Raw genomic sequence first — 15,727 nt, forward strand, 5'->3', positions numbered from 1 at the left:
TTTTTTGGAAAATGTGACCCAATCGCACTATATCTAATGGTCCTGTTGCTGGAACAAAACAATCAAAAGATCATATAACTGTTTTATTTACTTGTAATGCAACTGGAACTGAAAAAATGCGCCCATTATTCATACATAAATATGAAAATCCCCGAGTTCTTAAAAATATTAATAAGAAGACTCTTCCAGTAAATTATTACTGAAACTCAAAGAGCTGGATGCAAGTATCAATCTGGAATGAATACCTCAAAAGCTTGATACTCAAATGAGAGCACAAAACTGAAATATTATTCTTCTTGTTGATAATGCACCAACTCATTCTTTATATGAAAATACAAGTCTTACAAATATTACAATTGAATTCCTTTCTCCAAACACTACTGCACACCTCCAACCATGTGATCAAGGAATTATCAATAGTTTTAAGGTGAGCAAATTTAATCTCTATTTTGCATTAGTGATACTTAAATTTTTATTGATTATTACTTTATTATTTTTTTTTATTTTAGGCATAATACCGAAAGTTGTTATTACATAATAGAGTTAAAACTTTTGATAATTATAATGAATATGGCATTGAACCTATTGAAATTAATATCAAAAAGTGCATCAAATATATTGCACGTGCATGGAATGCTGTTATGCAATCTACAATTGAAAATTGCTGGTTAAAAACGGGTATTTTACCTAAAGATGATGAAGTTGAAATTGATTTAGAATTTCATGCTGAAACACAAGTTCATCTAATGCATATGAGAGAACTAGAAGAAGTTCAAGATTTAATTGATCAACTTTATCTTGAAAATCCTTTTACTGCTGATGAATTTATTCAATATGATAATTTCAGACTTACAGCAGAAATGATATCCAATGAAGAAATTTTGAAAGCTATTCTCCTTAATAATCCCAATAATCAAGAGGAAGTAGAAGATTTTGATCCTTTACCACCCATTACTCATAATGAGGCTATCAAGCATTATGATAAGATGATTTTGTATTTGGAGCAACAAGAGGATAATTTTGATATGAAAAAAAAATGAATTAAATTTTGTTAAAAAGCTAAAAAAAGAAGCTTTAAAACAACGTTTTATTTCTGCAAGACAAACTAATCTCAATAATTTTATTAATATTACTTAATCCATTAATTTTCGTAATAATATAATAATTGTATAATAATTACAAATACAACAATAATAATTAATAAATAATACATAATTAACTAAATAAAACTTTTAAAAAATATAGAAAAATATTTAACGAATTTTAAAATAATGCAATAAATATTCGTTATACAATATTACGAATTTTCATTATATATACCGAATAATTCACTGTGGTGTTACCGAATTTTTCCATAACGAAGGTCAGATCGGCTGGAACGGCAATTTCGTTATAAGGTGAGCTGACTGTAATTATTATTTTTGAACGTTTAATGAACAATTATTTTTTATAGGAACATAATAGTCCTATTTGACCGAAGAGTAAGGTCCTACAGGTGATGAAGTTCTGGGTTCTATATACATATATTAGTTATTTTACGTGAAAATGCTATCTACTTTTATTAGTAATAGTCTTAGATCTACTACTCTTTTAGAAATAAAATAAAATAAATAAAATAAATTGATTCTTTGTTTCATAGAGTTTAAATTTTTAAATAAGATCAGATTATTGGAATCAATTTTTTTTAGTTTCTATTATAAACTGTCTGCATTGTATAATGTTCTGCTAATCATATGCATTCAAGGCAGAATTCTTGAGTGCAAGAGTCATTTTGACAAATTTTCCATATACCTATATTACTAGAAATTTTGTTAAGATAGTCTCTCATCTTTTAAGTAATTAACATATTGCATTATTATAATAAATGCCAATTTTTGGAAAACTTGACAATAACAAATTTAAGGTTGTTTTAGAATTAAAATTGACAAAAATCAAGAATCCATAAACCCTGTTATTCTAGCATACAATATATATTAAATATTTTACTTTTTCAGTTGAAACAACACAATACTCAAAGGCAATATACAAAATATGAAAGACATTAAATTTTCTTATTACTTGAGAAATTTAGTCACCATGAAAGTGACAAATTAATTGAATTATTGGTTGCTAGATTATTTCCTTTGAATTGTCACATTTTTTTTTATTTTATTAGAATTAAAACAAACTAGTGCTCCGAAACGAGTCGAGTTGACTCGCGAGTTGGTCAAATCGAGTTGAGTCGAGTCGAGTTGAAAATTACAATCAAATCTAATTGATTCGAGTCGAGTTAATAATTTAATAAAATCGAGTCGAGTCGAGTTAAGCCGAATTAAACATAATTCCAGCCAAATTTATGGAATTTCCTTTTTTGGAAATTATGTTACACAAAATCCGAGACGAAAAATTTTTGAAAATTACAAAAATGGAGGTCGTCTAAAGCAGGGCAAATCACGTAACTTCGAAAAAAATTGTTTTCATAAAATAAAACTTTTTACCATATATTCAACCATTCTAAACACACATCTTAAATGCATTTTTGCCTGCTCTGCAAATTTACTTAGAACGCAGAGTAGGGTTTTGAATGCTGTTTTTGATTTATTTGACTTTTTCAATTTCGTTATCCATTTTTGAATATAATCGGCAAAGTTTCGTTCATTCATATGTAAAGTCAAAAACAATATTCATAATCCACTTTTTTTCCTTAAGTAAACTTGCAAAGCAGATAAAAATACGCTTATATTATGATTTTAAAGTTTCTATTAATCTTTCTTTATAAAAAATTAATCTAATTAAAATTACACTGAATCACGTGATTTGCCCCCGCTTTAGACGACCTCCAAAAATGGAATTTTGTGGAACGGCTATCGCCAAAAAAGGAAATGATTGGTATAGCCGAATAAAATCACGTGATTTAATTCGACTCGACTCGATTCGGTTTGACGGGCCAACTCGACTCGAATCGAGTTGAGTTTATATTTTTATAATTTTAATTCAACTCAACTCGACTCGACTTGTTCGGAGCTCTAAAACAAACTTAACTGTTAATATATATTTTCTTTGATAATTATATAACACTCATATAACAACCCTGTTATATTTATATTTTGTAATGATTTGTGATATGACTGCTATTATAATTCAATATATATTAAACACTATGTTAGAATTTGCATTATAACACTATTATAATATGTATTATCATATAATTACAATAATATTAATGCTGCGCTTTATTTGTAAAATGTATGTCAATATTAATACTATAACATTATTATAATATTTGCAATATATATTCATTATTATTTTTATTTGCATTACATAATTATTATATAATAAACTCAATATTTTAATAACTATCTAGGCTGAAAAAACTTAAAATGAACTGTTAGAAACCATTTATTTTAAAATAGCTTTCAGTGCATAGCTCTAGTGTAGTATAATGTAAAAAAGAGACTAATTACCGTATATAGCGGGCCACAGTACCCCGGGTATCTTGCAAAAATCAGAGTTTGACCCTGTATCCCGGGTACTAAACAAAGTCTAAAAATTCCATTTTTTGCGAATATCTCATGATCTACCAGTCCAATTTGAACAATAATTTTTTATTTTAAAGAGCTCAATGAAAGCTATCAAACAAAAAAAAGATGGCTTAAATCTGATCACTAGATCAAAAGATAATTGTAAAATATCCCCAGATACTATATAATTCTATGAAATTTTTCAAGGGGGTACTATGCATAGGGGGTAGTATGGCCCGTGATATATGGTAGTAGCAATAAGCAAAAGCGTGGAAGCCAGGTGTGAGGATATGGGATATGATAGAGAATCCCTCAGGAAGTACCCCTTCATGACATTGTTAAAAGGCAAAAAAAATTTGAAAACATACACTTACCAAAACCCAAAAATCTGAAAGAATCATCTAAAAAAAGAAATGAAATGAACTAAAAATAAAAATAAAATTTTACTTGTCAAATTTCCATGTCCAAAGAGATTTGAAGAATCATCTAAAAAAAAAAAGAACTGAACTGTTATTAATAGTTTGTTAAAATATTAAAGAAAAAAAATGAAAAATATACTTACTGAAATCTGATTTTCCAAAAAACATTAAATTTCACAACAAATTGTGAAACTTTTCATATCTAGAAGAAAATAAAACCTACAAAAGAAATGAGAAAAGTTAATAACTTTTCTCAAAAAAAAAGAAAAAAAAATTGTTTCATATTGAAATTGAATCTAAGTTTATTTTTAGTTTATTGCCATTTTCAAAATAGTATATGCAATGCCAATTATCAAATAAAAAAAATTTTTAAATTTTTGCTGAATGTTTTAAATTTCATAAATTAAATGTGTCTTTTTTTGGTAAATACTTAAGATTATTTGGTTTCAGCAATATTTGTATTATTACATTTATTTACAGCTTTTCATTGAGTTTTAGGCCAAGTTATTGTGTACTATTTGACATTTTTTCGCTTAAAATTTGCGATTTTTTAGAGATTTTTCAATTTTAAAAATTTTCATATTTTTTTTCTGATGGCTCGTTCTTTTAGTAAAGACTTGAAGTGGTGAATTGTTTATCTTTATCATAATGGTTGTAGATGAAAAAAATTGCTAAGTTATTACATATAAGTAAAGCCACTGTTGATAAAGTTCTGCAAATATATATATAATGGTATAGGGAACTGAAGTAAATCCTTGGTAAAAACTACCAGGATGTTATAAAACACTAATTAGAAATGAAATGAAGGTAATTGTGAATGAAAAAAGAATATAATGCATCTTTTTTATAGGATCTTGGATATTTCCAAAACAGGTCATAAGTCACACTTTTGGCAAATTAGCCCATTTTTCAAGAGCAAAAAAATCATTTTTTGTAAATATCTTGATATCCAGTAGTCCAATTTTGATGAAAATTTTTTTAAATTGTAGAGCTAAATGAGGGCTACAAAATAAAATAAAAAGTTCATCAAAATTGAATCACTGGATGCTGAGATATTTACAAAAACTAATTTTTTAAGTTTTAGCAAAAAGGCGTGTTTTTAGCTAAAGTTGCCTGCCAAAATTAGGGAGTTTCAGCATGTTAAAATTGTTAAAACTATTTCAACATTTCGACATTAGCTTTCTGATTTGTCAAAATGCCAAAATAGTTTTGATATGTCGAAATTGTCGAAACTTAAAAATATTACATTTTACGTAAAAACTCGGTATCTAATAATCGTAGAAAGATGCACTATAGTTCGTTAGAATTGTCTCGTAACAACGAGTTGAATGGTAGTTAGATCATCTTCCCATAATCACTGGATGCCAAGATATTAAGCGAAATGTCAAAAATTGGCATTTTGTATACTACACCTATATTCATGAAAATTAATATTTAAGCAGAATCAACCCACCTGAACAACTTTCAATTAATAAATGAAGTTGATTTCATTTATCCAAAGTGGAGATATTACGCTCTAAATTAAAAAAAACAGAATAAAGAGTTAATATCATCAAGAAAAATGCAATCTTCTCTAAGCACTACACCTATATTCATAAAAATTAATATTCAAGCAGAATCAACCCGCCTGAACAACTTTCAATTAATAAATGAAGTTGATTTCATTTGTCCAAAGTGGAGATATTACGCTTTAAATTAAAAAAACAGAAAAGAGAGTTAATATCATCAAGAAAAATGCAATCTTCTCTAAGCACTACATCTACATTCATGAAAATTAATATTCAAGTACTTTTAACCTGCCTGAACAACATTCAATTAATAAATAAAGTTGATTTTATTTGTCCAAAGTGGAGATTATAGTGTGTTTGAAAAAAGAAGTTTAATTTAAAAAAATTTTATATAAAAAAAAATGTAATATAAAAATTAAGAACTGAGTTAACAAAAATTTGAAATAACATGAATTTTAAATTAATTCTTTCATTAATTATTAGTCAGTGGAAATGTCCTCAAAAATTAGAGAGAGATTTTTTGTACTATGATATCTCAATATAAATTATTGGGACAGTATGGCTATATGGCATATAGTATATATGTAAACTTAAGGTTGGCCAAAGTTGGTACAAATGGCTAAAATTGACAATTTTCAGATCTTAATTCTGGCCAAAATTTTCTTAATTCTGGCCGAATTTGTAATGCTGGTCTAAATTACATTAAAATCGAAATTTTTGGGTCAAAGGTAACACCATATTTATGCAATGTAACATTTTTTCCAACAATAGTAAATATGTTCGTTCAAGGTTTGAAAAATATTTTTAAACCTTTTAAAAGTCAAAAACTTCACTTTATTCGGTTGCATCTGGCCAAAGAAAGTAGTCAATTATATGGTTATTTTAATACAACAAACTAATAAAAATTAAGAAAATTTATTTAACCTTATTCTTTTGCTTATTTTTTTTAAATATTCAATAAATATCTTTTATTTTAATGCTACTTTAGATACTTTTATATATATAAAAAAATATTTTACTTATTCATATTATACTATTTGTATTTATGACTTAACAAAGTAAATAGACCTAATAGTTAATAAGAATTTTTCTATGAATAAATAATTTTTGTTTTATTTTCTTGTTAAACGAACTAAAATTAAAAATTTTAAAGTTTTTTTTAATGTTATAATAATTTACATGATTACTATAATATTAAGAATTAAGGCATTAAATGTCTAATTTAAATAAACAAATAAAAACATAATATTTAACTATTTTTGCAATTAAACCTCATTTATAACACCCAAATAGACCTAATAATATTATTTTAATAAAAAAAATTTTTTTTATTAGCATTATAATTAAAAAATTCAACAAAATTTATAAATAACAAAAAATCTAGCTTAATAATCACCATTCTAAGCTTAACAAAAGTTGTTCATTTCACCAAATTATACCTAAAATGAAATAATTGCTGGTTAAAAAAGCTTTTGTTAAGAGTTTTATTGAAATCAAGAAAAATTTTTTTTATTATAAAAATTGGTTTTTTGCAGTTTACACAAAATCTCCCTAAATAACTGCCTTTTTTAACTTAATAAATCTTTTTCTTCTCATAAAATTACATATATTTGCATTATTTAAATTGTATTTTATACCCACCTTTAAGTTGTATTTTGAGGAAAACTTCATTTTTAAGACGAACTTTTTTGTAATATGTAAAGAAAAAAAAATATTACTAAAGAGGAAATGATGCCGAATATTTATAGTACACATGATGAACTATTAATTTACTTAATTTGTATAAGTATTGTATTAAAAATTTCTTTTTTAGCTACGTAATGATATATTCAATTATAGTTACACAAAATTATTTTAATTAATGATCGGCAAGAGAAATGACATTTCCACTGACTGTTAGATTTTAAAATTTAAACGCACCCCCCATGGTATAAGTCAAAAATGAAGTTTTAAACCCCTTTTATCATAGTCGGTAAGTAAAGTTGTAGAGGAGGCAAAAATACGTATATAATGTGAGTTTATTTATAGATGTATAAGGTATAAATTGCGTTTATTCAAAAAAATCAGAAATTCACCAGTATTACGTGATAAAATGATCAGCATTTTTATTATATAAAAATTTCCAAAAAAGGGGGTGCATTCAAAACGCAGGTGCATTCAAATTTTAATCCCTTTTAGTTATATTAATTTTTATTAATCAATTAGCAATAAAAAAATAATGCTTATCAAATACAAGCTGCGTTAAAACTTGTTTAATAAGCACTTAAATTAAATATTCTTAAAGCATTTAATAAATGGTTGGTAAATACTTGGTTTAATTTCGTGATGTAATAGTAATACAAAATATTTTTCTTCAAGAATTATGATGTAATAAATAACATCATATAACTAATTTATACTTATGTAATAGGAGTAATGCCTATCATCTGTACAGTCAACTCTCTTTATAGTCACACATTTGGGACAGTCCATATTTGGTGATTATTTTACAAGTGTATTGTACGTTTAGTGGCCACTACTTTCCGCACCCTCTATTGAAGGTTATGGAGGTAGGTCGTTCATATCCTCGCCATCATTGAACCACCAGATGTCATCAAGGCCACCTTTTAACCAAGACAACTTATCCAGCACGTCCATCAATCAGGCATACCCCAGGGACCCGAAGGCCTTTGGATCAGAAGAACACCACCCTACTCGTCCTTTAATCCGTTGTATGATACTGTAATGGCTACTATTATAAACCCCTCACCACTACTACTGTCACATAGGACTTTCGTCAGATAACCTTCAAACATCTAGACCCCTTCCATACCACTATATTAGGTAACAGGTCTCACTCAAAGGCCACTACAGCCCGCGATTACCCACCACCGATAGTACAGTTGTAATCCCCAAGTGGTATACTTTGTAGTGACCACCTGGACAGTAAGCTTGTAGGTGTTACTCAGGATCATCCCTTATGGTGGGTATAAACCACCAGGAATCACCAACCAGGGCCCATCAGAGAAAGGAATCGAACCCAATCACCAAGCTATCTGTCTGTGCATGAACACCTTGGTTGGTCTAAGACCTAACAGAAGGTCAAACTACCACTAAGACATTGCACCCTCAGCTTTACCATCTAGGACGACCATCTAGCCATTACTGACCTCAAGTGGTATCCTGGAGTGACCACCCAGACAGGAAGTCCCTTCCAAGGTATAGTAGTGACCTCAAGGACAGGACTGCGCACATACCAATGGCCTCATAGGGAACGTTAGCAGGACACCATGACCCTTAATTGAAATGTGCGGCCTAACCGTACACACTAATTCACCATGATGCAGTCCAACTACACTAATCCCTGTACCTTCACGCTATTGGTTGTAGCGTCCGCAGTAAAATTCTTTTTATTTCCATGGTCATGGGAATCGAACCTGCGACCTCACCATACTCAGGCTTAATGAGGGTCTCAGTGACTAACCACTGAGATAGGGTAACCAACCCATATATTTGGTTATTATTTTACAAGTGTATTGTACGTTTAGTGGCCACTACTTTCCGCACCCTCTATTGAAGGTTATGGAGGTAGGTCGTTCGTATCCTCACCATCATTGAACCACCAGATGTCATCAAGGCCACCTTTTAACCAAGACAACTTATCCAGCACGTCCATCAATCAGGCATACCCCAGGGACCCGAAGGCCTTTAGATCAGAAGAACACCACCCTACTCGTCCTTTAATCCGTTGCATGATACTGTAATGGCTACTATTATAAACCCCTCACCACTACTACTGTCACGGAGGACTTTCGTCAGATAACCTTCAAACATCTAGACCCCTTCCATACCACCATATTAGGTAACAGGTCTCACTCAAAGGCCACTACAGCCCGCGATTACCCACCACCGATAGTACAGTTGTAATCCCCAAGTGGTATACTTTGTAGTGACCACCTGGACAGTAAGCTTGTAGGTGTTACCCAGGATCATCCCTTATGGTGGGTATCAACCACCAGAAATCACCAACCAGGGCCCATCAGAGAAGGGAATCGAACCCAATCACCAAGCTATCTGTCTGTGCATGAACACCTTGGGTGGTCTATGACCTAACAGAAGGTCAAACTACCACTAAGACATTGCACCCTCAGCTTTACCATCTAGGACGACCATCTAGCCATTACTGACCATATATTTGGTGATTATTTTACAAGTGTTTTGTAAGTTTAGTGGCCACTACTTTCCGCACCCTCTATTGAAGGCTATGGAGGTAGGTCGTTCATTGCATCATCCTCACTAAGCCATGATGTAACCATCCCCGCCACCTTTTAACAGGGACAATTCAACACCACAACCGAAACGCAAGGACATATCCCAGGGACCCGAAGGCCTTCGAATCTGCTGAACACCACCCTACTCGTCCTTTAATCCGTTGCATGATACTGTAATGGCTACTATTATAACCCCTCACCACTACTACTTTCACGGAGGACTTTCGTCAGATAACCTTCAAACATCTAGACCCCTTCCATACCACCATATTAGGTAACAGGTCTCACTCAAAGGCCACTACAGCCCGCGATTACCCACCACCGATAGTACAGTTGTAATCCCCAAGTGGTATACTTTGTAGTGACCACCTGAACAGTAAGCTTGTAGGTGTTACTCAGGATCATCCCTTATGGTGGGTATCAACCACCAGGAATCACCAACCAGGGCCCATCGGAGAGGGTCGAACCAACCCAATCACCAAGCTATCTGTTCTGTGCACGAACACCGTGGTTGGTCTAAGACCTAACAGAAGGTCAAACTACCACTAAGACATTGCACCCTCAGCTTTACCATCTAGGACGACCATCTAGCCATTACTGACCCCAAGTGGTATCGTAAAGTGACCACCCGGACAGGAAGCCCCCCAAGGTATAGTAGTGGGACCTCAAGGACAGGACTGCGCACATGCCAATGGCCTCACAGGGAACGTTAGAAGGACACCATGACCCTTAGTTGAAATGTGCGGCCTAATCGTACACACTAATTCACCATGATGCAGTCCAACTACACTAATCCCTGTACCTTCACGCTATTGGTTGTAGCGTCCGCAGTAAAATTCTTTTTATTTCCGTGGTCATGGGAATCGAACCTGCGACCTCACCATACTCAGGCTTAATGAGGGTCTCAGTGACTAACCACTGAGATAGGGTGACCAACCCTTATATTTGGTGATTATAAAGAGATGTGACTATATAAAAAATTTCTTATATTTGTATATCATAATTCCGGCCAAAAATTAACATAATTTTAGCCAGAATTATACTTAAAACTTTATTGTATCGTAACTTCGCCAATATTAATCGTAGAGAGATGATCTTACCGCCATTCGATTCGTCTTGATGAGACGGTTCTAATGGTATAAAATACGTCGAAATCCAATCACTAGATTAATTTCCGAAATTAAAAAAAATATTAATGGTTTTTGTGTAATAACTCTGCCAATATTGATCCTAGAAAGACGATCTTACTACCATTCGATTCGTCTCGATGAGGCGATTCCAACGAGCTATAAATCGTCTTTTTACAATCACTAGGTACTGAGAAATCTAGCAAAATGTTAAATGGCGCAGTAAACGTAAATCAAGAAATATTATAATGACGATGTTTAACATTTTGTTGAATAACTCGTCAGCCAGTGATCAGAAAAGGATAAAACATCAGGGTTGGTCACCCTATCTCGGTGGTTAGTCACTGAGACCCTCATTAAGCCTGAGTATGGTGAGGTCGCAGGTTCGATTCCCATGACCACGGAAATAAAAAGAATTTTACTGCGGACGCTACAACCAATAGCGTGAAGGTACAGGGATTAGTGTAGTTGGACTGCATCATGGTGAATTAGTGTGTACGGTTAGGCCGCACATTTCAACTAAGGGTCATGGTGTCCATCTAACGTTCCCTATGAGGCCATTGGTATGTGCGGCATCTGTCCTCGAGGTCACTACTATACCTGGGGGATTTCCTGTTCAGGTGGTCACTCCACGATACCACTTGGGGTCAGTAATGGCTAGATGGTTGCCCTAGATGGTAAAGCTGAGGGTGCAATGTCTTAGTGGTAGTTTGACCTTCTGTTAGGTGGCTTGACCATCCAGGTGTTCGTGCGCGAACAGGTAGCGTGGTTATGGGGTTCGATTCCCCACTTCTTGGGTCCTGGTTGGTGATCCCTGGTGGTTGATACCCACCATAAGGGGTGATCCTGGACAGAAGCCTGCTACTTCCTGTCTGAGTGGTCACTACAAAGTATACCACTTGGGGTAAACAACTGTACTATCGGTGCTAGGTAATCGCGGGCTGTAGTGGCCTTTGAGTGAGACTTAGTATCTAAAATGGTGGTATGGAAGGGTACTAGATGGTTGATGTTACCTGTCGAAAGTCCTCCATGAAAGTAGATGCTCTCTAAAGGTCGTTAAATAAATTGAGTATCAGTATCATGCAATGGGTATAGAATGAGTAGGCGGCGTGTACCTAGCTTCAGATCAGCCTATAATGGCCCGATGGGAGATGTCTTCTATAGTGGTGCTGTTACCTGAGGAATTAAGTACTCGGTATAATGGTTGCCCATTGAAGATGATAGGACACAGACCCGAGATTAGTCTCATAAGAGGCAATGGGTGGTCTGGCCGTAAACATTAGCAAAAGAAAAGGATAAAACATCATCTTCTTTGGCTTTCTATTCGACAACTTATCAAGGACCGTAATCTTAATGTTGAATTGATTAAAGTCCCTGCTCATGGCGATGATATTTACAATATACAAGCGGATTATTTGGCAAAAGACGCTCATTCGTCTTTACAACCCACTACTCTACTTTCAACATTTTGTTATGCTCCATGCTTGTTGACCTTTAACTCCCTACCTATTGACGTGAATATTCGACATTTTCTCCGCTCTATTGCAGATGCTCGTGCTCTTTTATCTTTCTGTTCACTAGCGCGTTTTACTGCTCTCGGTTCTCCTTCACTTTTTGATTGGGCTGGTATATATTTTTGCCTTTCACAAATTAAAGGTTTTGCTTCACATAGGAATGGTCGTCCTGAATTTTGGATCTTCCGCATTAAACTTCTTTTGGATATGTTGCCTACCTTAACTACTCTTCAACAACGTAAACCTTACTTATATTCTCCTGACTGGCTCTGTCCGCAGTGTAATTCTGCTCCTGAAGATTTAAATCATCTTTGGACTTGTCCTTATATTTTACCAGATTTAAATCCCTGTTTAACACACCGGTCTGAAGTCATTAAATTTAGAGATTCTTGTTTATCTTCTTTCTTATCCTTGAAATCTTTGGATAATTCCTTTCATACTGAGTTCTTTGCTTTGGATTGCTGGAACTATGAAGCTCCTTCTTCATCCTGTCTTTGGCTTACTCGAGGATTGTTGCCTGCGCATTTAACGGCATTTTTGAATCAATACTTTCCTCTCTCTGTTATATACAAGATTATTTCTCCCCTTCTTAATGACTTCCAAGTCGAATTATATGGTGAAATTTGGCTGTGTCGGAATGTTCTTTTCCATGTAGAGCTCCGAACGGGTCAGGTCAACCCGGGTGACCCGACGGGTTGACCCGAAAAATTCGGGTCGGGTAGCAAATTTAATGACCCGACCTCGGGTCGGGTCAGTCACAAGTCGGGTACCTGACCCGACCCGTTGACCCGATATATTTTGGGTCAATAAAAGACGTTTCAGCATTTTTTATATATAAAAAATGCCAACCCGTTTTTTTTGACCCGAATCTGACGTTTGTTCATAAAAATAATAATAATAAACGTCTTTTTTTAATGAAAAAACGCCGAACCCGACGTTATTTCATTAAATAAATCAAAAAAAACGTTTTTTAATGAAAAAACGCTGAAACCGACGTTATTTCATTAAATGAATGAAAAAAAAATGTTTTTTAATGAAAAAACGCCGAACCCGACGTTATTTCATTAAATAAATAAAAAAAAACGTTTTTTTAATGAAAAACGCCGAATCCGACGTTATTTCATTAAATGAATAAAAAAAAACGTTTTTTTAATGAAAAACGCCGAATCCGACGTTATTTCATTAAATGAATAAAAAAAAACGTTTTTTAAATGAAAAAACGCCGAACCTGACGTTATTTCATTAAATGAATAAAAAAAAACGTTTTTTTAATGAAAAAACGTATAACCCGACGTTATTTCATTAAATAAATCAAAAAAAAACATTTTTCATTAAATGAATCAAAAAAACGTTTTTTTTTTTAAACATCAACGGGTTGGGTCGGGTACCCGACCCGACCCGATATAAAAAACGTTTTGGCGTAATCTAATATGTAAGAAAAATGCCGAAACGTTCTTTTCCACAAAATAATTGTAAAAAAAACGTTTAGAGTTTTTTCTTATAATTTGATATATAAAAAACGCCGAAACGTTTTTTTTGATCCAAAATATCGGGTCAACGGGTCGGGTCGGGTACCCGAACTGACCCATGATATTCGGGTCGGGTCATCAAATTCGTGACTCCCCTCGGGTCGGGTTAAGTCAATGATCCACCCTTACCCGGAATCTGCCTTCGACTCTATTTCCATGCTTGGGAGGAGTCGCAGGGTATCTCGGCTGCTTCCAAATTACGTGGCCCGTCTACAAATTCCTTCCCTAATACTACTTCTCCACAACAACACAACTCTTCTTTGGCGTCAGTTTCTCAGGATTCCTGGATTTCTTGGATATCCTCTTCTATAATTCGGGGTGGATCTTGGATCTCGCACTTGGATTTTCTGCGCCGCTTAACAGTTCAACCTCTTAGGATCTCTTTCTGGTAACGGACTGGATTTTTGGATGTTGGATAGTTGACTCACACTGGCCTTCGGGTAAAGTTGGGGTATGCGATTCTGTAATAGTTCAGTTTTTCTTTGCTTTAATTTTATTTTAGTTTAGATTTCTTTACTTGTATGAGTCGTGAAGCTACTCTTTTTATTTTTTATTAGTTTATTTTCTTATTTTTGTAATATTGTTCGATTACTTTTCGAAATGCAAAGTATAAATAAAAGATAAAGTCATAAGACTGTTTGCACAGAAAAAAATAAAACACAGAACAGGTAGCATGGCTATGGGGTTCGATTCCCTACTCCTTGGGTCCTGGTTGGTGATCCCTGGTGGTTGATACCCACCATAAGGGGTGATCCTGGACAGATGCCTGCTACTTCCTGTCTGAGTGGTCACTACAAAGTATACCACTTGGGGTAAACAACTGTACTATCGGTGCTAGATAATCGCGGGCTGTAGTGGCCTTTGAATGAGACTTAGTACCTAAAATGGTAGTATGGAAGGGTACTAGATGGTTGATGTTACCTGTCGAAAGTCCTCCATGAAAGTAGATGCTCTCTAAAGGTCGTTAAATAAATTGAGTATCAGTATCATGCAATGGGTATAGGATGAGTAGGCGGCGTGTACCTAGCTTCAGATCAGCCTAAAATGGCCCAATGGGGGATGTCTTCTATAGTGGTGCTGTTACCTGAGGAATTAAGTACTCGGTATAATGGTTGCCCATTGAAGATGATAGGACACAGACCCGAGATTAGTCTCATAAGAGGCAATGGGTAGTCTGGCCGTAAACACTTGCAAAAGAAAAGGATAAAACTAGGGTTGGTCACCCTATCTCGGTGGTTAGTCACTGAGACCCTCATTAAGCCTGAGTATGGTGAGGTCGCAGGTTCGATTCCTATGACCACGGAAATAAAAAGAATTTTACTGCAGACGCTACAACTAATAGCGTGAAGGTACAGGGATTAGTGTAGTTGGACTGCATCATGGTGAATTAGTGTGTACGGTTAGGCCGCACATTTTAACTAAGGGTCATGGTGTCCTTCTAACGTTCCCTATGAGGCCATTGGCATGTGCGCAGTCCTGTCCTTGAGGTCACTACTATACTTTGGGGGGACTTCCTGTCCGGGTGGTCACTTTACGATACCACTTGGGGTCAGTAATGGCTAGATGGTCGTCCTAGATGGTAAAGCTGAGGGTGCAATGTCTTAGTGGTAGTTAGACCTTCTGTTAGGTCTTAGACCAACCAAGGTGTTCGTGCACAGAACAGGTAGCATGGCTATAGGGTTCGATTCCCTACTCCTTGGGTCCTGGTTGGTGATCCCTGGTGGTTGATACCCACCATAAGGGGTGATCCTGGACAGATGCCTGCTACTTCCTGTCTGAGTGGTCACTACAAAAGTATACCACTTGAGGTAAACAACTGTACTATCGGTGCTAGGTAATCGTGGGCTGTAGTGGCCTTTGAGTGAGACTTAGTACCTAAA

General features: G+C 34.2%; 1 protein-coding gene across 1 annotated transcript; it reads left to right on the top strand.

Moving 5' to 3' along the window:
* Nucleotides 1–746: 746 nt before the first annotated feature.
* On the top strand, nucleotides 747–1,040 carry OCT59_002072 (uncharacterized protein; the record flags this gene model as incomplete). Its single annotated transcript, XM_066144242.1, has 1 exon — nucleotides 747–1,040. One exon carries the CDS (start codon nucleotides 747–749, stop codon nucleotides 1,038–1,040), a length of 294 nt encoding a protein of 97 aa, XP_065995423.1.
* Nucleotides 1,041–15,727: the final 14,687 nt, after the last annotated feature.

This window comes from Rhizophagus irregularis, chromosome 10 (genome assembly GCF_026210795.1).
Source record: "Rhizophagus irregularis chromosome 10, complete sequence".
Lineage (NCBI taxonomy): Eukaryota > Fungi > Glomeromycota > Glomeromycetes > Glomerales > Glomeraceae > Rhizophagus > Rhizophagus irregularis.